General features: G+C 39.9%; 1 protein-coding gene across 3 annotated transcripts in view; it reads left to right on the top strand.

The window, feature by feature from the left end:
- The window catches only part of LOC149266617 (nucleotide pyrophosphatase/phosphodiesterase-like), a 409,817-nt gene that overhangs the window by 148,040 nt on the left and 235,499 nt on the right, over positions 1-26,278 (top strand). For all 3 annotated transcript variants that reach the window (XM_089430764.1, XM_089430774.1, XM_089430769.1), the window contains exons 3-6: positions 10,583-10,674; positions 11,037-11,109; positions 11,275-11,397; positions 14,863-14,955. In XM_089430764.1, the coding sequence (XP_089286890.1) occupies positions 10,583-10,674; positions 11,037-11,109; positions 11,275-11,397; positions 14,863-14,955 (381 nt within the window). The remainder of the gene's footprint in view (positions 1-10,582; positions 10,675-11,036; positions 11,110-11,274; positions 11,398-14,862; positions 14,956-26,278) is intronic.

Here is a 26,278-nt window from a genome sequence, read left to right as displayed (position 1 = left end):
TAGGATTTCAGGATTGGGGGGATTCCAATGTTTCCATAGGATTTTGTCATGTACTAGGGTATGGAACTTGTATTTAATCAAGAGCACCAAGACCTCTATGTAACTTGATGTTAGTGACATCGGTTGTCGAACTTCTCTCTCATGACTCTACTAAAAATGTACCCATCAAAATCTTGACTTGACATGCTGCATTTTTTCTATCTTATGTTATTGCTTAAAGAGTGATATTAATGACAAAGGTCCTTGTTACCCACCATTTTGTGGGTGATATCCCTGGGAGAATTTTTTTCCAAGATGGTCCTTAGCAGGCATCCAAAAGCCCCTTGCAACCACTAGCTAGCTCATTGTGCCATTTCTTTGCCACTTGAGCCAACCATGTGGTCCCTCGCCCATCTGCCATGATCGTATGTTTGAAAGTGGGCCTCCTAAACCCAAAGGTGTGTCTTGCCATTTGGCAATTGAGTATTGCAGTTTGCTTATCATGGACACTTCTAGGTATGCATTAATGGGGGGATCTAGTAGAAAGAATGTGCTAGGTCTATGCTCTTGTCCCCTAAACCCCTTTTGGATATTAACCTTGGATTCTAGTCCTGTGGGAATTCTTTTATTGACCATTTAGCTTTAGGGAAGGTATTTCACAAGAAAACCTGATTTTGGTTGCGTGGTCCCGCTCCCTTATCTACATATATTACCCCCTTTTCCACTCATTATTACCCCATTCATCATTCCTCCCACTGGGTCCACATTCCTCCACTGGGTCCACATGGGGCTAGCTCACCCCTTCCCGTTGCCCACACCTTGGGTTTGGCCTCGAATGATGCCCCAAAGGTTGATGTAGCTAAAAAGAAAGATAAAAGAATATTTAGCCACATTCAACAGGAAAATGTACCACAAAATGAAAAACATGGTCAGGACAAACACATTTAGCACGTGGGAAAAAGGAAATACATGAGCTCTGCCCCATCATCATGGCCATCACCCTGGTTCCTACAGGTTCTATGAGCCTCTTTTATCATATAGGAACCCCTGATTGTCCTAACCCCTTGGTGGGAAATGAACCACCCTACCCTAAAAGGGGGCATCCACTGCTATATCTCATACATCATGCTCTTACCCCTTGAGCCCTGAGCAGTTAATGAAAGAAAATCATAAAAAGGAAAAAGACATATAAAGAAGGGTGGAAAAATCAAGGTCGGGGCACCTCATGTACCACGATTGCTCCCTCCTATACATTATAAACCCAAGTGTGGGCTTCGTTTTAATTGGCTACCCTTGTACCTCAACATGTGGCCCAGGGATGCCCCTTTTCATCCCTTCTTTCATTCACCTATTTGTCACATGCCACTGCCTTTTGAAGAATGTACCTTGAACATATTATCCCCTTTAGAAGTAGAAACCACCTGATAGGATACTTGATTAACCCCATTTGAAGTTAGGTGACATTGGCACATCCCGAAGCCCATCATGGAAGGGCAGGCCATTGTGAAATCCCCACCTGTGGTACATGGTTGGTAAGCTCATTTACTTGATTTCTTTAATGACTTGTTGTATTGGAAGGCTAGGGGACGCATTGGATCTTATGCAGGATTGCAAATGGTCTCCATCTTGGGTTTGGTCTCCCTATACGGGGTCCTAATCCTCCATAGGGCTACATTGGCACATGTAGGGTGTGTGTTGAGAGCCATGGGCCTCCACAACAGTAAACAATACTCCATGGATCCCTGAGGATGTTCAGAGATTGCTCGAGATTCACCTATTGGACGAGGAAGATGCACCTGGTTCACCTTTGCCTAGCCAACCCCATAGATGTACCATACACTTGGCAACTGACCCAGGACTTGTAGGATGATGTGGAATCACCTACACCATCATCAGATCCCTTGTAGATGATTTACAAGCATCTTCGACTCATTTGGAGACCCATGAGGTTGTTATTGTTCCCCCACACCCACTAGGAGCACCACATGTTTATTGTTTGGAGAACAAGAGGCCAACCCCTTGACCATCACTTTTGAGGGTCCTCTTCTTCATTATGGCACCTATGTACCTCATCAGGCCTCTTGGAGAGCCCTACGACATGTATTATTCATCATATGACTTCTTAAGAGGCTTATTCTTTCATTTGTGAGCTAGTTTGGCGGGCTTGTCACAAAAAGTTAGATTATTAGCACATTATTTTATTTTTGGGGCTTATGTAGGCCAAGGAGACTAATTCGAACTCCTCATTAGTGTATAAATACAAGTGAGATGAGTTCATTTTCTTATCATCACATTGGATTGGATTTCTTCTCTCTCTTGAGAATTTCGCACTTCTTCTTGGAGGATGAATTGGAGCTTTATGGATGAATTTTGATATGTGGATTTGATTGATCGTTTCTTGGAGCTTCTCTATTGTCAAATTGTGGATGGTTGGATATGCTCTATTACATGTAAGTACATACTTTTAATGCTATTCTTGTTTTACTTTGTCATATACATTGAATTGGGATTTTCACTATTTTATGCATTTACTACTTAAATTGTGGAATTTTGTCTCTATATAGAATCTCTCAATGTATGGACCATGTGATTTGAATGAAATCTCCTAGGGATAATTCTATACACGAATTCATCTTGATAAGCCATCACCTTTTGCACATCAAAGTATAAAAGCTGCAAGATTGCTTCTCTTCGTCATAGAAGGCTAGCGAGGTAGTCTTGAGGCCTCCTTGACTAAGAACCAAGGTCCTCATTCATATTTATCATAGACTCCACTCTCCCAAGAATAAGGCACTGATCTACCAAGAGGTGGTCGCCTAAAATCAACTCTTTTTTACCGTTTCCTAGGTCTAGCCAAGTTGGATCACATAGGGCATCGTTTTCCCGACAAAATAGCCCTCCATCCCATTAATTAAGGGGGAGATCCAGGGATCCGTTATACAAGCTTTGATCATTGTGATAAAGGAGGGGTCGAATCCCATTTTATGAAGTACAGCATACAGGAAGGAATGCCTTACCCTGTCAAAAGCATTGGCGAGATCCAACTTAAGAACAAACCCTTTCTCTTTTCTACTTAAACTTGAATGGATGGCCTCCTGCACAAGAAGGATAGAATCAGTGATGTGCCTATTAGGGAGAAAGCCCCCTTGGTTTTCTGAGATCAGAGATGGGAGATATGGCTTGAGCCTGGATGCAAGAATTTTTGAGACTATTTTATATGCTGAGTTGCATAGAGATATTGGTCGAAATCTTGAAAAGGTGGAAGGTCTGTTCTCTTTGGGGATTAAGGCTAGATAGGTGGAGTTTGTAAATCCCCCCATTTTGCCTTTTTTAAGAACCCAACGAATCATCTTTGAGAGATCTTTTTTGATCATCTGCCAATATTCTCTATAAAAGCTGATTGGAAACCCATCAGGTCCTGGAGCTTTATCTGGGTGTAAGCTCCAAATTGCTGCTTGGATTTCTTCTTCTTCTACTTCTTTTCTGAGACTGCTGTTCATTTCTTGAGTGACTCCTTTGGACAGATGTTGCAGCATGCTTGAATAATCCTCCTCACCTTTGTCCTCAGTTAGAAGACTATTAAAATGTTTGGATGCTTCTTCCTTTATAGATTCCTGAGTGTTGTAACTGTTCCCCTCATTATCCTTTATTGTACTGACTGTATTTTTGGCTTTTCGAACCGTGGCCTGCTTGTGGAAATACACTGTGTTTTTATCCCCCTATCTCCTTACTTGTTTATCCTTATGGCTGAATCATTCAGTCAAACCTTGGATCACAACCGGAGAATAGGACTAATCACTGGCATCAAGATCGAACATGGAACAAAGAACATCAATCACTCTCAATTTGCAGACGATACTCTCTTAATAGGAGGAGCTTCCACCACCATTGCAAGGCGCTTTAAGAAGATTTTAGACCAATTCATGGATTACTCAGGTGGGAAGGTCAATCAGATAAAAAGTTGTATATATGGTTGGAACGCACCAAATCATACCATCCATAACATTGCAAGTATATTTGGAGTCTCCTGCAAACTAGTCTGGAATCATTTCTCCTATCTAGGGATGCCTGTAAGTATGGGACCGCTGAAAGCTGATACCTGGAATGAAATTCTTGACAAGATAAAGAGAAAAATCCAGCAATGGGGCACCATGTGGCTGAATCCAGCAGGGCGTCTAGTTCTTCTAAAATCAGGTATAGCTTCTCTTCCCATATATCGGTTCTCCTTATATCAAGCTCCTGTTGTTTTCCATCAGAAAATGGAAAGAGCTCTCAGGCATTTCCTTTGGCAAGGAGGGAAAACCGAAAAAACGAAATTCAATCTTGTAAGCTAGAAGAACATCATCCAATCTCAGGAAAAAGGAGGATTAGGCATCCGTTCACCAAAATTGCTAAATTTAGCACTTGGAGCAAAAATAGTTTGGAGGTTGATCACTGGGCCTGCAGCGTGGTGGAAGAAGGTTTTAGAAGCAAAATACCTGACCTGCACAAGGCACCAACTCCCGGAGACTAATATACCCAGCAGGGACAGTACAAAAATTTGGCAACTCTGCAAGAAGGCCACTACCTTTGTCTCAGAATATTTCAAAGGTCCCAGGAGGGGGGAGTAGCATCAACTTCTCCACAGACAGAATTTTAGGGCAGCATCCCATTGGAACAAACTTGGAGGCAATCCCTGCCATAAACTGGCTCAATGGCAAAGGAATAATGCACTTGGCCCAAATATCACATTGGGACAACCACTCTCAAGCATGGACAGGTTGGAACTTCCCGGATCATCCCAGGGAGCTAGACACTAGCCTCACTATCCTAAAGAACCTTCTACACAGCAAAGCTCCGATCCAAAAAGGCAAGCATGATGGATATCGTTGGGACCCAACTGGAACTCAATACACGGTTAAAGCTGGACACCAATTTCTATGTGAGAGCAACTTCCATCAGGAAGTATGGAACTAATGGAAACTTGTTTGGAGAGCAGAAGCACCCCCCAAAATAAATTTTTCATTTGGTTGCTCTTGAAGGGAAAAATATTAACAGCAGAAAACTTAAAGAAAAGAGGCATAATGGGGCCATCCAGATGCCCAAACTGCTGTAGATCAGAGGAAACAATCCAGCACCTGTTTGTAGAATGTCCGGTGGCTGATGAATGTTGGAGAAAGATGGCCTCAATAGGGGGAGCTTCCTGGGAGCCTCAGGCAACTATAGCAGAAACGATACACAAGTGGAGAAAGAACTGTCCATGGAAAGAGAAAAGGAGTAAATTGGTGCAAAGGGTATGGAACACCATTCCCCTAACACTTTTATGGCGCATTTGGTTGGCAAGAAATGGAAAGGTTTTCCAGGAGAAAGGCTGCTGTACCAGGATAATTTGTCATAAGGCAAAAATGCTAGCGGAGGAGACAATCACAAATCACACCAAAGGCAAGATAGAGGCAACTAAATATAGCATAGAAGAGAGAAACCTGATCAGCTATGTTTTAGAGAATACTGCAAGCGCTCAGGAAACAAATCAAGCAAGAACACAACTGAAAGAAACAAGTAGCCCATGGAAACTGAGGCTAAAGGACGAGGAATTTTCGAACTGGCTGAGAAATTGTAACAGGTTCTATTTATTTTTCGATGGAGCTTCTAAATCGAACCCGGGCCAAGCTGGCGCAGGGGGTCTAATTTGCAATGCAAATGGAGAGAGCATGCTTCATTTCGAATGGGGGCTAGGAGAAATTTCCAACAACAGGGCAGAGGGATTAGCATTATACCAGGGCCTCACGCAGCTGCTAAAGCTAGGGATACGAAAAGCAGTGGTCTTTGGGGACTCAGCTATTATTATCAGGCTTATGGCGCAGAGACAGAGCACGCCGAATATCCTCCTCCAGCAGATAAACCACCGGAATCAGATTCTCCATGCTTCAATGGAAGAGATCGAATACTACCACATATTACGGGGCTTGAACAAGGAGGCTGATAAGTATGCCAACAGGGCATGCGCGCGCTCCAAGGGCAGCCTGAGTTGTAATAACATTGTCTCTTTGCAGCCATTACCATGATTCTACAACGGTTAGTCAACAGCAGGTGTACCATAACCGACAGTAGTAATGACATCAGTCAAGAAGTCAGAGCCGATGACGGAGCAGGTAAGGTAGGCAGGATTTGGATCAACATTGAAATCAGAACATCGATTCATCACATGGAAACCAAGAGAAATCCAGCAGAGAATCGTCCTTGCAGTAGGATCTCATTTGCGGTTCATGATACGCATTTGACCAACCTGTGGACTACTTTGAGACATAGCCAGACATTTTCCCGCCCACACAGCAAGCAAATCGTTTCTATTTATACCTCAGATGGCAAAAATACCCAATACAGTAAGAAAATCAGTTACTCCAGGCATCAGAGCATTATTGTTCCCGTTCAGTTACAATCAGCCCGAGGGAGTTGTTATTGCGACCAGCAGAAGCATAACAACCCTGTGAGAGTCGTGACCGCAGTCTGCAGTAAGTTAAGAGCTCAGAGGAACCGCACCAAAGAAGCCAGCAACGCAGACAGGGAATTTTCAGAGACAATGGCCCGTTCAGAAGATTGCTTCCACTGCAGAGACCTCCAGGCAGAGTTCGAGGAGCTGAGAGCGCAGCAACGTGCACTGGAGGATCAAGTTCGAAGCCTGGAAACGAGAATGGAAGACCAGTTCAGAGTACTCAATGAGAAGTATCGGGCAGAGATCAATTTTTTCCTACACAGAGTCAATTCTCTACATGAACAGTTCAACAACTTGTCCAATCGGTGCAGCCATGCAGAAGAATCAATAGTAGTTCTCAAGTTCATGATGGACAAAAAGTTCAAGGAAACCCCTTCTTCCTCCAAAGCAAAACAGAATGAGCCGGAACCACACCCAGAAGAGTCCACAGCAAGGAAGATCAGCCATATAGAAATAGACTAGTTATGTTTTGTAGTTGTAAATTTTGGTGCTTGCAATATGTAAGGATTTACAGTAGTACAAGAAGCCTTAGAGGCAGAAAAATCAGAACAAGGAGTAAGGAATGGACCTTTTTTGTAATTCCTTGGATTCATGAAGTTCAGGAAATACTGTATGTATGGCGAACAACCTCTTCTTTTTTCAGATTATAATATAGCAACCGAAATTTGTCTAAAAAAAAAAAAAGTTCGATCTCCTAGCCTCTCCGCGTTGGTGTCTCCTCAAGGCATCCTTCAATTTTGAAGCCATTCCGACGGTGGAGTTGTGAGAAAAGCCAAGCCCTAGCTCTGAGAGCAAACTTTGCCCTAGTATCCCCACGGCTAGTGCCTCATAGGATCAATTCAACACCTTTAAGTGAAAAAAATTTCTTTGATCTTTTCCCCCTCCTTGTTTGGGTTAAGAATATCATTGGTTACTAAACTCTTACCTCCTAACCTAGGTTGGGTCCACTTGGTCCTGTATGGTCACATTTCTTTGAAAAGACTATTTTTTAAGAACCATCCTAGATACCAATTTCAATAAGGACTTTAGGGATTAGGAAACTCTTTCATAAGTCATATTCCCTAAACCTAACCCTCAAATCCTCCCATCCTTCTCCTAGAAGACATTGTACCTTGCTTAGAAAGCAAGCAAGCTTTATCCTTCAACCTCTTCTAGAAAGGGATTATTTGGGTCACTCTATATCCATTTGGTGATTTATTCTTCATTTGTGACCCCATATATACCGGGTCTCCTCCCATCGGTGAAAGTCCATAAATAGTAAGGAGCCTTCGTTGAGGTGACAATGGGCTAAGTCTCCATTTGTTGCCCTTGGTCTAGCATTTTCCCCTTTAGGGACCCCCCTTCAAGTCCCCTGCTAGTTTGAGCAGTAACAGTCCCAAGATAGGCAATGATTTTGATGATATGTAGGTATTTGTTGTAGCATATTTTTTTGGATGCTAGATTCCATCTATAGCTTATTTGTTGATGTATTTTTGGTTCAGAGATGGATTGCACTTGATGCTATTTTGGTTTTGTGCACCCTTACATGCTATATAAATGAGGACTTGTAATTTGTGGCCCTGTGGTTGATGAAGTAGATGAATGATGCTATATGGTTTAATCCATGTTTTTATGTTTTTTTATCATTAATTCATCATTCTACATGCTTTTTGTTGACATACCTGCATCAATATATATTATATAAAATTCGCTCCCAAAATCACTCCCGACCCGGGGGATTTTGAAAATGTCGCTCCCCGCTCCCGCTTCCTGCTTCAGCTCCTACTCCCAAACAACCATGGTACAAAATATAATTATAGTTGGTTCGTAAATAAATAAATGCAATCCTATTTTCCTAATGAGTTGCTACAAGAATGATTGTAACTCTTAAAATAGAATCAATAAATGCTACAGCGATAATTCTAGTTACTTTAGTGTGATATCTATTGGATCGTCAATTGCAAATTTCTTTTATAATCTTTCAATCATCTCAATGAAATGAAAGTTCTTGTAATAACCGAGGTAATCTTTATTTAATAATAGATTGTGCAATAATTTCCCTATGGTATTCAAAGTACATTATTCATTAAACATACCGTGTACTTATAACTGAAAGGATAGAAATGAAACTATGCGGTATAAATTGAAATTACGTACTGTATGCTAAAACATAATCAAAACTAATTAAAAGAAACTATGAAGCATTACCCATGCACAGGAGGCCCTCCTGGATTGGACTACGCCACTGGAAATACCATAGACCAAAACTCAAGTTGATATGCACAACATGTAAACAATGAACAATTAGTGTTTATATCAAACCTAGGATCACATTACATCATAATAGAAATCATATTATATCAGATATCGGTCCCCGTAGAATTCAATTTACTTGTTTATATAGTTTTACATTGCACAAACCTAGATCCATATCCTAAAGATTCTACAATCAACACATATGTATGTGGACCGGAAACAGAGCATGTTGATCGATCTATCTTGATCGTTGCCTATTAAATTGTTAAGTGTTCCTCATTTCGAGAATTTCATGACAACTATATACATGAAATTCCTTACATGATTGGCTAACTTGTCACAGGTAGATTTGGCGTTGCCGCATCCCAGAATCTCTGCCACAGTCTCGTAGTTGACTCAATCTTTGACTTGGCATCCTTACTAGCTCAGATATCCTCGAATCTTGGATGATAGGTGTGCAACCATCTTCTAGATTTTTAGAACCATCTCCAAGTTGCAGTTGGTCCTCTAGGTGTACACAACCGTACAAAACTACAAAGCTGCTACAGAAATATACATAGTCACTACAAAATCTATGATTCTTGTAGCAACTTCTTCATAAAATGAGTTTTAATTAAATTTTATGAAAAAAGGTGTAAATATGTGAAGGAAGACAAATTTACCTTAGATATCCTTCTGGTATACATACCTTGGTTATAATGGTATATTGAGGCAAAAATATCTGATAAGGGGGTGCTGAAACAATATAGAGCATGAGTTTAGGTGATAAATGTATAGGTGAAAGTGACAAAAAGAGTTAAAAGTAAGGACCCAATTATAGATAAGGCACTAACCTCTGTGTGCCAATCCTTAATTTTTTTTTTCTTTTTCTCTTTTGCATGGTAAACTAGGGTTATGGTTTGGAAAAATCTGTACTTGATAGCTAAAATTTACCTATACATTATTTTGCTAGGGTTAGGATTTGCATATCATAAATTGAAAAAGGAAAAATATCATTTGTATGCATTTTTCAGCCCTAATTTTGGGCTGACGTCTAGGTTTTGCTAGCTGTTTTGTGCATTTTCAGCCATTGAAAGTTGCTAAAATCTCATTCATTGTTTAATTTTAAATAACCTTTGAAAATTTATTGTATATCATATTTTATGGGATGTTTTTTTAATTGATGTCATAAATTTGCATGTTGTTAAATTGTCTTCATGTAAAACCCTAATTTATAACAGCAACCTTTAAATTGAATGGTGGTGTGTTTGGAATTTATTTGAGCATCATCAGGACTTATCTTATCCCTTTAGACTTAGCCATAGGTACTTTCAACTCGTCACCTCTTTTTCACCTTGAGTCATTCCTCATTGAACATCATTCTAGGGTACAAATTTAACAGATTCCTAGGATGGTATTTAGCCTGGGATTTCTTGGGTTACTTAATCTCTAAGGCTTGTTGGGGAAGCCTTCCTTGTGGGGATAGCATCCAACCACAAAACAGTAGGAGAACGGCCACTAAGGTGGCAACAGTGGTTGATCTCATTGTTTCCCTAGACCTAGAGTAACTGGTGAGGGTATGCACTAGGTTGCTAGATTTTGCAGTAACAACCACAAATGTTATCTTCTATATTTATTGTTTCTAATTTTATTTATGATATCCTGTGATTCTCAAATGAGTTTGAGACATTGTGTTGACTTATACGCATTGATGTTTATATTTAGCTTGTATCTTGTTTTATCGTTTTGCCAGTTTTATATTCTTCTGGTTTCCCATTCATATAATGTTATACAGACACAGAGAGTGAACAGTTATTTAAAAATTTGGGATCTCTTTTGCAGAAAAACAATTCGAAATAATGTTTCTTGTAAATTGCTTGTTCTCTACTTACATGATTTATTCCACAAATATTGCAGGGAGAAACAGTTCAATGGGTGAATGTGAAATTTGGATGTGCTTCTCCAGCAGCAACAGACTGGATTGGAGTTTTCTCTCCTGCAAAATTCAAGTAATAGAAGGGTTCTTAGATGATATCTGCACTATTGGGTTTGCGTATTGTAGTGGCTATTTCTAGTATTCTACCATTGTATTTTCAAATTCAAACAATGTTTAACTGTGCTTATCACTGCTACTTTGCTTTAAACATTTATAATAGCCACCATATTTTTCCTTATTCTTTTTACTACTTTGGAGGATATTTTAAGTTGAGCTGAAATTCATGGAAAGATTGGTGCGAATGAGTGTAGTATTTGCTTATGAGGTTTCTGGTGAAGTTAAACATATTCTCAGATTAAGTTGATGTTATTGGCAATAGTTGTTTCTCCAAGGAAGAAGTTGAGACTAATACTCTTGCATCGGGAATTGTTTCAGTGGCTCCACCTGTTCTCCGGAAAGTGGACCAGAGGAAGATCAGTCTCCGCTATTGTGCACTGCACCTATAAAGGTTACAAGTTTGTTTCTGGCATCTCTTTCTGCTTTTATAATCAGCGAGGATAAACCAAATAGTTATGAGCTAATTGCATTTCAATATCATATGTCCTTTAGACAGAAAATAAATCATGCCAAAGTTCTTACAAGACTTAGTTGGGTGAATTCTGTCAATTTGCAGTTTCAGTATGCAAATTATTCGACAGCAAACTATGTGAAAACAGGAAATGGATCTTTAAAGCTACGATTGATCAATCAGCGAGCCGACTTTGCCTTTGCATTGTTTGCAGGTGGACTCACAAATGTAAGTTCTCATCCATTAAGAGAAGATATCTACATATAGTGGATAATAAATTCAAAAATCTCTTCTATAGCAAGTAATTTTGACTTAAATAGAACTATATTCAAACATTCACACAGCCTTTTCCAGTTAAGTCAAGGTGATGGAGACAGAACAATTATGTAATTTCAAAGCCCTTCTATATTACTATTTAAAACATGCATCATGTAACTTTCACTGGCTATCTTCAAAACTGTTAAAAGACCTCTTCTTCCTACAATGTGATGAGGGACAGTGGCATTTTGGCCCTCAAGCTCCCAAACTTCGAAATGATGGAGTACCCCACCATTGAAGTTGTCAAGTAGTATGATCATAACACATGGGACATGGTTGAACAGTTCATATGCATTACTTTAACTAGGATCAAGCAGGTGATGAGCCTGCAGAATGAGGGCATGGAGGTTGAAAAGGAAAGTGCTGAGTCTACTACTATGTATCCTGAAGTGTTATTGCAAAGGTGTCCAGATGCTTTGGTTGAAATTAAATATTTCAAGTATAGTTAAGTGGTATCCATATCCTTCATTTCCATTATTGTGGTTAAGGAACCTACAACCATCTTTTGTGTGTGCACACACACCGACTAGATATCTCCTAGACTTGGCATTGAAGTTACTGCAATTGGTCATACACGATGTCAAATCCATATATAGGGTCCAATTTTCCGTACAACAAATTGCTTGTGCCATATACGACTCCAAGTTTCATGTGCACCCGTTCAAAATGGGTTCCCCTTTGATGCTGGACCCTGGTATTATATGATGTCACCAGTGTCAACTTGTTGAAGAAGATGGATCAGAATTGGATTCTAGCATTCACATCATTGTTTGTTGATTCAATGTAGGCCCCATGATGAGTCTTTGTCTAGTGAACATATATTATATTTGTACTCTTATATTTTGTGCTTTAATAGACTTTGTACCTTATTCTTATCTCTTTTGGGTGTCTTAGTATAGACTCTAAATCAATCAATTACCAACTTAATTGCAGTTTATTGGAGACTTGGTAAACTTTGATCACTTTTCACATATAAACTTGGTAAACTTTGATCACTTTTCACATATTTTTTTAAAATGCTTCATACATTACTTTTGAGAACAAATAAGTATATAATGATGCAAACTAATTATTGGAGAAATCTCAGTTTGCATAAACTAAAAAGGCTAACATATGAACCTAGGCTCCCGTAGAGAGTGACCCAACATCAAAACAAAATGCACCAAGGTTAACTCTTAGGACCAAAGCCAATTCTTACTCGAAGCTCCTCAATTCCCGTAAAGGGGGAATGTAACGTTACATTCATGTTTCCACACAAAACCAATTGTAGCCAAATGTGCTATGTGCAAAAGCAGTTTGCAGTTGTTCTTAACCATCCAAGTGTCCTCTTGAAGGGACCTTGTTACAAGATCTATCACCTAGTGCAAAGTTTTACTAGGTGACCTAGACAATGTGCAACACATAGGAGTGTTACCACTATCACTCTAGTAACTACTCCCCTCTCTTTAGTGAAGGGTTCAACACAAGGAAGACTTCCCTAGTAGGGCTTAGGGATCAAGAAACCCAAGGATCTTAGGCTAAATGCCCCCATAAGGATCCTACAACAAAAATCCACTGGATAAGGGTATGACAAACTAGGTACAGACTTGCAGTAGATGGAGTAAGTTCAAGATTTTGGTTCAAAGGACCTATGGGTCAATCTAAACACTATTGGTTAACCTAAGGAGTCTCAAATAGGTTACTCCAACACACCAAATAAAAGAAAACTCAAGGTTGCTATTAAAAGAGGGTTTAGATCAGCAAATGGTAGCAAAACAATAGTTTATAATAGTAGCAAATTTAGTGGCTAAAATTGTGTAAAAATTATATGAAATGAAGGCTAAATTTAAGAGTTAACTAAGGACAAAATTACAACAAATTTTGACAGTTAATAAAGCATGTAACAAAAGATAAGGTTTGACATCAGCACTAAGGAATGGCTGATAATGCATACAAAAATTTAAATTACCTTTTCTAATGCACTTTTAAACAAGACCTAACCCTAGGGCATACATCAAGTCATTAAATTCTTAAAACGCAAGATTTTGCTGCAATTTAAACCTAATTTACCATGAGACAAAAGAAAATTTATTTTAGTGTTTTAGAAGAATGCCACAAGTCAGATAGACTAGTGCCTTCTCAATCTAGGGAAAATGGAGTCCAGGATACAAACTATTCTAGGATTTCTTTTGAATGATTATAAATCCAAACAAAATTAACTCACCCTAGGGTTTGCAATTTAGGTTCTCAATTTTTCAGACAATTAAGGGAAAAAAAAACCTATCGCTATTCTTCAAATACTTGGACAAAGTGTTTAGCTCCTCAAGTCCACTTTAGAGATCCCCAAATCTTCTCCATGCATGAGTTTCCAAGCTTGCCCCCTTACCTCTAAGATACATTGATTGATGTATGTAACATGTACGGAAACCACTAGACAAAGGCAAACCACCAACTAATTGGTGTGCTGCAAAGGAATCTTACCTAATGAAGCTAAGTGGCTGTCCCAATCAGCTTTTTAATAGCATTTGCCTCATCTACAATAGAATTTGAGGAAAGTTTTATCAAAGCCGGGGGGAAATGATGAGACTGAGTCAAGGGTATGTTATATTTGTATTTTATATTTGTATATTTCACTTACCTTGACTATTGGTTTCAAATATCCAACTAATGCTTCTTAGGAATCTTAGTCAAATATGATCTCTTGAAAAAATATTGTCTTCAAAATTTGTACTTGTATATTGACCTAATGAAAATAGAGTGTATAGCATGTTTACAATGCTGCGAATTCTGTCTTGCATATTTTACTTTCTATGTGTGTTTCATTTTCTCACACATCAGGGATAAATTAAAATAGATGACATTTGTATCATTTATAGGTTTGGTTTAGAAAATGTTAAATGATATATATTTTCAGAGTGGATAAACTGAAACGAAAGATGTATCATTTACATTGACTTAATTAGGTTAAAGTTTGTGGTAAACATCTTCATAGTGAAAATAAAACTCTTAATTTAATAAAATAGAATTTGTATTCTTCCCATCTCTATCTCTTTTGTTTTTACCATTTTGATTCCTGAATAATAGAAATTAAATATAATTCCTTCAATTTGTTTGCCTGTAACATGTGAAACACTGTAAATATATTTTGTTTCAGGCAGTGGGAAATTGGATATATATATATATATATATATATATATGAAATTTCTTTCCACTGGACTAAGTTTTTGACCTTTTAGATTAAACATCGTTAACATGGAAAATGAAATGAAATTTTGTGCTCTATTTTTTCTTTTCTTTTAAACTGCCTTAGCTTTCATAAGTAATGTGAAAGCTGTGAAATTTTGTGGCTAACTTCATTATTGACTAATCCTTTATGCCTTGATTGTTGAACAACAGCCGGTGTTACTGGCAATTTCAAACACAATCAGCTTTTTAAACCCAAAAGCGCCTGTTTATCCACGCCTATCTCAGGGGAAGTTGTGGAATGAAGTAAGTAATTATGTTTTTTAATCTAATGTGGATCTTTGTGCACAACTTCTATTTATCGTTGCATTATATCTTGCATGAGTATATTCTATAGAGAATTGATAAAGCATGTTTCTTATTGTGGAATCGAGTTTCAACATATTATTTTCCAAGGTTTCCAACCATTTTTTGTAGTAGTGAACATTTTTATCTATTTAAAAATACATCTTATATTTACAAATATTAAAGCAGAAAGTGGAAAGGTATATATAATGGATGTCATAATCTCTTCCACAGTGCTACTAATACAGAGAAATTAAAACAAGCTATCCGGTCTAGAGATTGGGCATCTTTGATCAGCGGATCATCCTTTGGTAAGAGCCGATGGTGTACCTCCTCACCACATATAACAAAAAATAGACTGTGAGCTAACCTCATGTTCAAAAACAGACTTGCACCTTATCATCCATAGAATGAATAATGCCGAAATCTGCAAGCGCTGCCATATCCTAGAGAGGGCAGTACGATCTAGAAAATGACATTCTCCAAACAATCTGTTACTCCTCATGATTATTTGGAGATGTTTCTGGTCCCCTTTTTTGCGTTATTTCAGCACTGTTACAGCAGATTTAAATCTTAGAAAGAAATCTGATCTCTGATTTAGAGACTCTGGAAGCTTTTTTTTTTTTTTTGCTTAAGCAAGAGACGGTCCTTCTATTAACTTAGGTAAAAAATATTTTACACAGGTTACAACAGACGCACAGAGGCGCAAACTCCCACAAAGGGAGAGTGAAAATACCCAAAGTACCCATAAAACCCTCCAAAAATCAAACAGAAACAAGGCCTAGACTGCCCTGGAACCAAAAGCGGGCAAGTGGTCCAAAGTCTGCTGATCTGTCTTCTAACAATCCGGCGGTCAAAATTCAACCCGCGCGGAGGCGAAGCCCGCAGAAAAACCCTTAAGTTGCACGATCAACGCTGACCGTTGATCTTTTCCTTCTGATCCAACGGCTGGTGTCCATATCGCGCGGCTTAAAAGCCCGCTGAATACCGCGCGATGAAGGCGGTTTGCTTTTCCGGTCCTCCACCACGTGTTGCTTCCTGAGTGGAATCGCTGGCTTTTCATTAAAACCGTCTTTGGTTTGGATGGCGCCCGATGAAGGTGGTAAACCATTAGTGGTTTTATCCTTTCGGGCCCACCAACTTGCACGCCAAAAGGTGGCCGTTGATCTTCCCTCTCCGGATCTGACGGCCACAAACCAAATCGGATCGCACATCCGCTCGCGGATTACCCAACGATGAAGGCGGTAATCACTGTTCATCCACCTCCACGCGTCGCTTGCTGAATGGCATCGCTTGTCCTTCGAGAAAACCTCTCCCGGGTCAGAGGGCGCCTGAAGCAGGTGGTATATCTCGAGCAGTTTTTGACCCCAGTAATCTCTTCCTTTGACCTCCCACGCATTGCCCGAGGAAGACATAGCCGAAAGGGTGGCCTCTGTGGCGTTCGTCTCCCATGGAATCACTTCTCCTGTGATCAGATATCTTCTGTCTCGATTACTGCCTTTGTTTCTAGAAGCGCCCTTAGAAAACTAACAGTGCATATCCTCTGATAAGCCGTCTGAAGTGAACTTATTCATCGTTGTCATGAAGTAAAATTCTTTCTCTTGATTTTTCCTGATACTGCTGTCTGTCGCTGAGGGCCCAGGATGAGCATTCCTCCTTCAACCTGTCATCTATTACCTCCTCCCACCAGCAGCACAAGTCGATATGCTTGTTTCGAACCCCCTCATTGGCAAGCCAGTCCGCAACTTTGTTGGCTTCCCTACGGACATGCACCAACCTAAGAGTTCTTAGCATTCTTAGGTGTGATTGGATTCTTTGGTAGACTTGCAGAAGCCGCCAGTGTCCTGAGATTTTCTCTGGTGCAGCGCCAGCGTTTATCCTCTTCACCGAATTAATGACTAATTCTGAGTTAGCCTCAATGATGACATTGTGAATGTTGTACTTGAGTAGTATTTCCAAGCATAATTCCATCGCCATGAGCTCAACCATATTGTTGGTTGCTTTTCCTAGATAACTGTGGAAGATGACTTGTATGTTTCCTTCCTCATCCCTCATGACCCCTCCATAACTTGCTTCTCCTGGATTCCCTTTTGAGGCCCCATCTATGTTAAATTTTAAAAAACCATGTGAAGGGGGTTGCCAGGAAGCCTTTTCTGCTGAGGTATTCTTGTTGATCTGCATAGAACACTGAGGGAGATGAACCTTGAGCTCTAACTTCTCTAGGATTCTGGCCTCTCTTTGTCCTATGGGTTTACCAGTAGCGACACCTCCCAGGATATGAACAGTCTCTTTGAGTTGTTTAAGGATTAGCTTTAGGATGCTGCTCACCGGGCTCGCCTTATCCTTGAAAATCCTATTGTTGCGCTCCTTCCAAACATTCCAGATTATGAACCCTGGGGTCAGCGCCCAGGCAGAGTTAATGATCTCATTATCCGAAAAAAATTTCCGCCATTTTTTCAAAGTAGCAATGATGTCATTTACATGTCTGTCTGTCTGCTCGAAGACATCTCCAACCCAATTCCAAAGTATTGTAGTGAATGTGCATCTATTCAGGAGATGATTAGTAGTTTCTTCTTGTTGTCCACATAGGTGACATCTTGAGGGGCCAACAAAGCCTCTTTTTCTTAGGTTATCCCATGTCAGAATCTTGCCCTGTTGAACCAGCCACTTGAACAGTTTGACTTTCATCCAATGAGGATTATCCCAGAGTTCTTTCCACGTCTTATCAGTGTTTGGAAAGTTAAGCCCTGAGTCTATCCTTTTGGCCTCCTTAAGGGTGAAGAGACCTGCCTTGTTCTTTCCCCATCTTAATTGATCGTCCAAGGTTGAGTTTAAGATTTGCCTCTTTTCCAAAAGACCGTTAAGGGCTATAGCTTGAGTATGCATCATGCCCATTCCACTGTAATCTGGAAGTTTCCATATTCTCCATTTCCCATTGTTCCTTGATTGATCCCAATAGTCACTTACCCTCCTTAATCCTTTGTTGATGGTATCTGTGTGAATGTCTGCTAATTCTTCACTACGGAGATTGTCCTCCTGCTGCCAATTATCCTCCCAGAACCAGGCCAGATTTCCATTTCTGATCTCCCAGAAACTATGATTTTGGACTAGGGCCTTGTTCTCCCATGCCCTATTCCAAATTGAAGAACCTTTTACTTGTCTTGTCATTCTTATGAGGTTCTTCTCCTGCCAATCTCTTGCATACTTTTGCTTCCATAGTTTTGCCCAGGGGGCTTGTATTTCCTTTAGCCATCTCCACCAAATTTTGGCTCCAAGAACTCTGTTAAGAATTCCTGGGTCATGAAGACCCAAGCCACCATGGGACTTTGGTTTGCATACCTTGTCCCATGCCACTAGGGCCCATTTCTTCTTTTCTTCACCTTTCCCCTAGAGAAAGTCTCTCTGAATGTTTCTTATATTAGTAATTACACCAGTTGGTGCCGGAATGGTTGATAGCATATAGATAGGGATACTTTGGAGGATAGACATAGTTAAAATCAACCTCCCTGCTAGATTTAGGGCTCTATTTGTCCATTTGCTAATCTTATCTTTTAGCTTATTTAGAACAGGCTCCCAGATTTCCTTGTGTAGCGGTTTGTCAGTGAGGGGAACTCCCAAGTACTTCGCGGGCAATGACTCTCTTTGAAAGCCCAAAATTTTGGAAATATTTCTTTGTATTGAAATATCCGTATTGAAAAAGAAAATCTTTGATTTAGTAAGACTTACCTCTGTGCCTGCTGCCATAGCAAACTCACTCAGAATCTGCTTAAATGCTTTGGCTTCCTTGACAGTGGGTGTGCCTTGAAGCATAGTATCATCCACAAATTGCTGATGTGTCACCGTGTCCCCACCTTGAGTGAGTCTTAGACCCTGAATTCTCCCTTCCTCCTTAGCAGCTTTGATTGCTCTCCCTAACCCTTCCATCATTAGAATGAAAAGGAAAGGAGAAAGAGGATCGCCTTGCCTGAGACCTCTAGTAGGCTTGAAGGTTTTGGAGGGAGAGCCATTGAGAAGAATTGAACAGTTGGCAGTGGTAACTAGCGCCATGACCCATTTAATCCAATTGTAATCAAAGCCATAGGCTTTTAATACTGCTCTTATGTACGACCAACTAAGTTTGTCATAGGCCTTTGCTATGTCCAACTGAATTATCATCCCTGCCTGTTTATTGGTAATGAGTGAATGAACCACTTCATGTGCTTGAATTATGTTATTAAGAATTTGTCTTCCTTCCACATAGCTCGTTTGCTCCTCTGACACTAGGGTCGGGAGGAGTGGTTTGAGACGGTTGGCAATTACTTTGGATATTATTTTGTATACCACATTGCATAATGCTATAGGTCTAAATTTGTCTGGAGAGGTGGCCTTTTCCTGTTTGGGGATTAAGGCTATGAAAGATTCATTGAGCGCCTTCAAGACTGTCTTAAATCTTCGAGAGTCTTCCACTACCTCCAGAATATCCTGTTTTACTATCCTCCAACATGTTTTGAAAAAGTCCACATTGAAGCCATCCGGGCCTGGTGCTTTCCCATTGTGCATCTCTTTAATGACTTCCTCAATCTCTTCCTCTGTTACTGGTCTGTTGAGATTGTAATTATCTTCTCTAGAAACCAATTTAGGAATGTACTGAGTAAATCTTTTCGTAAACTGATATCTATCTTCCGAGGTTTCCTCAGCAATTTTTTGAAAATGCTGGACTAGAACCTTTTCCATCTCTTCATGAGTGTTTCTTTCTATTCCATGCTGATCTATAAGTTTCACAATTCTATTGTTAGAGTTCAGGCTTCTGTGATCCATATCAATTTAGAGAGATTTTTCGGCGAAAATCACATGGAATACCATTTTTCGACGCGTTTCGAACCAACAAGTGTGGTTCATCGTCAGGACAAGTTGAAGAAACAGATCCAGCTAAGCAAGTTAAATAGGCAGAACGGAGCCTCCTGACCAACGGCTAGTTTGAGCCTATTTAACTAAGCTAATAAAATATTTTTGACCCCGGTCCTAGAGTCAAACCAGTGTTTTTAAAACCGGAACCGGTGACCGGACCGGTCCACCTAATGAACCGGTTTACCGACCGGAACCGGTCTAACCGGGACTGGTTTGGTCTAAACGAACCGGTTTTTAAAAAATACATTAAATAATTAATTTTTAATGAAACAAAACTATTTTTAAGATGTAAAACGATGATTCCAAGCCAATAGATTCCATCCATGGTCCATTTGGTAAAAAATGGGCTTTCCAGTGGCCTTTTCCTTGTGTGTAGTCTGTCAGAGACTGAAGTATATTTTCGGTGATTGTTGGTTTGCCAAGAGTCACTGACAGTTTTTACAGGATAAGTATTCAGTGTTGCATCAGTTTGACATTCATTTAAGGGCTGCCTTATTTGGAGTCTGCCAGTTGGGCTGTTTATCTCGTCCATTCTGTGTTTTCAGGGATCTGGCATTGTTTGAGTATTTCTCCTTTTCCACTGTCAATCTGTTTTTGAGAATGAAGTTAGTTCATTTTATGCCTTTTGTTGTGGTGTGATGAGGTATGCCATCAGCTTCTGGCTAATGGCGCGTTATTGATCGTAGATGTTAAAACAAAAGAGTCCACAGCATACTCTGATTTTATTTCTGTTTTAGTTTTTCTATGGAAGAGGATATGATGTTCATTCTATATAACCTTCCACATTTTGTGCTACTGTTTGGAAATACTTTTCTGCAAGTGTAAGATTATTTTTTGATTTTTTTTTGAGATGACTAAATAGAATTGTTGCTCAAGGTATTTTGCATGGTAATTACTAAATACGGACATGATTTTCAGTATATAAATTGGTGTTGCTTACAATGCCATTACAAATCAGAGGTATGAACAAAGTTTTGAGCTTTTACAGGATATTCTGCGCTTTTTGTCATGTTTCGGTGGGCTGTCCATAAACCGGCCGGTTTAGGACGGAACCGGACGGTTTGATACAAACCGGCCGGTTCCGTCCTAAACTGGCCGGTTTTGACCGGCTAGGGCCAGATTTTGGGCACAGGAGGGAGCTGACCGGGTTTATTAGGCCGGTTCGGACCGGCCAGCTATCTAACCGGCCGGTTTGACCGGTAACCGGTTTTTGTGGCCGGTTTTTAAAACTATGAGTCAAACTAGCCGTTGGTCAGGAGGCTCCGTTCTGCCTATTTAACTTGCTTAGCTAGATCTGTTTCTTCAACTTGTCCTGACGATGAACCACACTTGTTGGTTCGAAACGCGTCGACAAATGGTATTCCATGTGATTTTCGACGAAAAATCTCTCTAAATTCTATTGTTGTTTCTGTGAGCTATGGTGGATCTGTGAAAGAATTTGGTGTTTCTCTCCCCTTCCTTAATCCATTGTACTTTGGATTTCTGTCTCCAGAATATTTCCTCTTGTAGACATCTGTTTTCCCATTCATGCTGGAGTGACTCTGCCATCTCTTTCCTTTCATTTGTATAGCCTTCTGTGATAAGAATATGGTTTATTTCCTTTAGTTTCTTTTCCACATCTCCTTTAGCTTTGAAGATATTGCCAAATTCCTTTTTATTCCACTCTTTGAGTCTGCCTTTAATGTGTTTGAGCCTGCAGTGTAGAAGGAACATCTTTGTACCTTGAAGGTGTAGCTCTTCCTTCCACCATTTTTCAATGTTTGTGAGGAAATCTGAATGTGTGAGCCAAGCGTTCTCAAACCTGAAGGGGGAGTTCCTTGGTTTACCAAATAGAGAAGCTTCCAATTGGATAGGCCAGTGATCTGAACCTCCAAAAGGTAGGATGAGCGCAGTCATGCTACTTCCCATGAGAAGAAGTTCCTCTGAAATAATAAATCTGTCTAATTTTGAGGCTACTTGGGTAGGGCCCCCTCTTTTGTTATTCCAAGTGAAGATTCCATTGCTGGTTTCCATATCAACCAATTTCATATTGGTGATGAAGTTCTGGAAGGCAACTGAATCCCTACCAAGTGTTCTAGTTCCTCCTTTCTTCTCCGTGAGTGATTTTGTCATGTTAAAATCACCTCCAAGAATCCAGGGTAGAGCTGGGTATCTCTTCTTCATATCCTCCAGTGTTGTGAGGAGTCAAAGTTTGTCCTCCATTGGCTGCGGACCATAGACATTGGTGATCATGTAACATTGCCTATCACCCACCGGTTGGAAAATCAGAGAAAGGTGATGTCTGGATGCCTCCGCATCAATCACACCAAATTTCTGTGGATCCCATAGAGTGAGAATGCCACCAACAGATTTATTTGCCTTAACTTCAAGGTATTCATATCTATTTAACCATTTGCTATGTTTTTCGCGGATCATCTCCACTGAGCATTTTGTTTCCTGTATGAATACTATGTCAGGTTTTTCCTCTCTGATCTTGTTACCTAGATTCCTTTGTTTTCTTCTACTCCCTAGTCCTCTAATGTTCCAGGTTGTGATTTTCATTGAGGTGGGGTTTTAAAGGAGTAACTGGAAAGGTCTTTCATCCTTCCTGAGTCAATCATGAGTTTGCCACACTCTAGCAACAGTTCTTTCTGTCTTTTTCTTCCCCTCCTCTTGCTTGGATTTTTTGTTAATTTTCCTGTTATTAATCCTATTGAGGAAGTCCCTTTATTTTCCTGGTTATCATGTCCTCTTTTGACTCTTGCAGCTGTTTGATGTGACTTGTTAAGGAATATCTGTTGTACCTTGTCCACATCCTCCTAAGGTATGGAGTTTATTCCTAGGTTTCCTCCTTGTTCTAGAAACTTTTCCAGCTCTAGGTTCTCCCTTTCCAGGATCTCCTGTAAGTCTTGGTCCTCTGTACCACTTTCACTTTGAGTCATTTCCTGGTCTTTTTCTATTTCCATGGTACTCAAAGGGTCCGTCGTGTGTTCATTCTATTCCTGAGTGAACTCCATGCTGGTCTCTTTTCCTTTCCCCCTTGCTGTCTGATTCTCTGTACTCTTTTGATCACCTCCATCTACTTCTTTTTCTCCTAAGATCTCAAAACTGTTGTAACTTCTTGTTTTGTTATCATTCTCAGTAGGGTTCTTTTGTGTCTTCCTTCCCCCTCCTTTTCCTTTTCCTCCTACTTTGGTGAAACCTGTCTGATCTTTCCCTTTGCTGGTGTTTAGGTATTCCTCCCTTCTATTAAGAGGACAATCTCTAGATAGGTGCCCATGCTCATGACATTTGTGACATCTGAACGGGATATGTTCATAGTCAACTGTTTGAACCCATTCCTCGTCATAGACTTCTAGAATGACCTCATCTGGAAGGGCTCCTGATAGGTCCATCTCCACACATATACGGGCATAGGAGGTATATTTTCCTCGTAGAGTTGCCTCTGAAATCTTTAAGAAATGACCTAATTTATTGCCTATAGCTTTTAAAGACTTTGGCATCCAGTAATCTAAAGGTAAGGAGTAGAGTCTAATCCATACCGGTACCAAAGTGAAGGTTTCTCGTTCTGGCACAAAGTTCATCGTCCATGGCCACATATAGAGACCAGCAGCTGCAAAGAAGTATGGTCCTCCTTCAAAAATCCTGTCTCTGTCCTCCATGTTCGTGAACACCACTGTAAAAAAACCTTTGGATCCAAGATGTATATTTAACTCCCCCTTTGGTTTCCAGTTGTATTTTATCCAAGTGTACAACGCTTTCTCTGACGGCCAGATTCCCATAAATTTGCATATGATGGCATAGTTTGCCATGTGATCCCTGTGCTCTTGCAGAGCTGGATCATTCAGTATAACCCAAGGTTTAGTTATGGTCTTGGGTTTACAAGGCCCCATCTTGGTTCTGTTCTCTGTTCCCTGACCTCTGTCTTCCGCTTTCTCCTCCTGTCGGTCTTCTTCGTGGGTCCCTTGTTCTGCATGGGTTTTGCTGCCTTCCGCCTTCTGAGTTTCAGTGTTTTTTGTCTTGACCTCCAAGGGTTGTGGAGGCTTGTTCTTATTCCCTACTCTTCCTCTGTTTGAAACCACATTACTGTAGGAGGGAGTGGAGCTCCCTCCTCCCTGTGCCTCCATGGGTACCTGTTACCCTCTGTCACTCTCTTTGTTGAACCCTAGAACCTTGATCGCCAGTCCGCCCCCCGCAAGAAAACCGACTCTGGACGCTTTTAACTTCAACTTACATATTGAAAATGTTTTGACAAAGGGGATCTTCAAGGTAAGAGTTTGGGCAATGTTATCTCTCGGATTCTCCCTAGAGGAAAAGTCCTAACTTTTCTAATTGGAAAACCTAAGGACAGAATAGGGAGGCTGCTCACTGTCACCTCGGCAGCCTTGCCCCTCACTTTTAGGTCTTGGAGGATGGTTTCCTATCTAAGGGGGCATTCCATAAACCAAATCCTAAGTTTATCGTTTTAGTACAAATGAGTGAAGGTGGCTAGGATTTGATTAGGAGATTTAACTTACAGTGCTCTCCCCGTGTAAATGCAGCTAGTGTTTCCCCTATTTGCCTCTAAAGAAATGAGGACAAGTGACAAAATGGAAATTGAGTGGGTTCTATGTTAATTCACTGTTTTGGACACCCTCAAGGTAGGTGAACACGTAAGAAGACATAATGCAAGGAAGAGATTGCCTAACTATACACACTGCACACTGCATTTATAAAAGTGAATATATTCCTAGATTGGAATGATGGATCAATCAATGGAGTATTTAGTGGAATGATCGATGGAGTGGTTAGTGGGTGGTTTATTACAGTTTGTCTCCTCGATCGAGGGATTACAATTAGAAACATACAATATGATACATTGCCACTTGTCAACTGCTAATTCTTACCATATATGATACCACCCCATATGGGGCCCTATTCGCATGTTTCTATATTCACCAACACCCATATAGAATATTGTTGATGTGCTAAAAATGATGAGCACTTTCTTAGCCTTCTATTTCCTCGGCTTAACCCTCATGTACTATGGTTCGTTTTGTCCAAATGTTCTAAATCATAATTAGAATCGAACCACCGTTAACAAAATCACTGATTTCACTTATGAGCCAATGCCCGCGTGTACCTATGGGAAATTAATTCCACTTGTAGCTGATGTTCTGCATGCAATGATAAGGTAAATAATCGATATTATACCAAATTGAGGATGCTGATACATGGGGAGGCATCTTGGCCATGTGTGGAGGGAAGCCCTAAAACCTCAAGGGATATCATAGGGGATATCAGGGTTCTTGACATAGCGGACCCTGCCCCAAATATTAAATGTATAAAAGGATTGCAATACAAATATTTCTTCTTGTTTTTACGCCAACTTTTGATTGCTTGATTAATTGACGCCAACTTTTGATTGCTTGATTAATTGACTACCTCAGTATTGGTACTAGTATTCCTTTGTTTTTATTCGACTACTTGTAGGACAAACTTCGACAACATCTATTTGCTTAGTTTAGTTATGTTTTGGCCACATTCTTTGTAAGGAAATTACTTAGTTCAAATATTGAATAATTGAAAAGATTTGATAGAAATAAAATTAGAATCCTCGCAAACATTAATAAGTAATTGTGAATATTAATTAAAACGTCATGGCAACTTCTAGGCATAAAAAATATGGCATCTTGCATAGGATGTCACTTAAACTACATTTAATAAAATATGGCAGCTGCCATAGGATGTTGCTTCCACTAATTTTTGGAGATGTCTGTTTTATAATTACACCAAACATTTGGTGGGGTATGAGTCATTTCAATAACTTGTATGTATTTTCAAGTTTTTATTTTACATCATAATATCAAATCAGTGTGTTATTGCCCAAATTGTATGTGATGAAGAAAGGCCTAATCTACAAGGTATAATTTGAGGGGCAATTTCTAGGAAGGGCAACACCACCACCTTAGCAACCTATCCTTTGCACTTTAGACTGGTTCTCCTCCAACTCAAGGGGTATCCCTATTGGGATTCTTGAGACCAAGCAATAAAGTAGAAGGTGAAGTCGAGAGTAGCCTTGGTGAAGAAAGGTGTGGAGTTTTTTAGGTTTTTACAATAAGTGATGGAAGAACATAGAGATTAGTGCCAAATCCAACTAGGGAAATGGAGTCAAGGTGAATCAAATGGTGATGAAGTAAATAAGAAGCTCTCCAAAGGCTGACCAATTTTCTTCAAGGATTAGGGTTTGAGACTAGAACCAAGAGGAAGAATAATCCCTCATCCAATTAAGATCAACAATGAACTCATGGTCTACAATAAGGTAACCTTAAATGGAAAAACCTTCACCGTCCTAAATAAACTATGACTTGATGAAATTACTTAATACTTCAGCCAAAGAATCATGAAGAAAGACAAAGCATGTTACCGAATAATCTCC

Source organism: Pinus tabuliformis, chromosome 6, assembly GCF_031772625.1.
Source record: "Pinus tabuliformis cultivar Carrire ecotype Pingquan chromosome 6, CPIR1, whole genome shotgun sequence".
NCBI lineage: Eukaryota > Viridiplantae > Streptophyta > Pinopsida > Pinales > Pinaceae > Pinus > Pinus tabuliformis.
The sequence above is the reverse complement of the archived record's forward strand: the minus strand, read 5'-3'. Positions and strand labels throughout refer to the sequence as shown.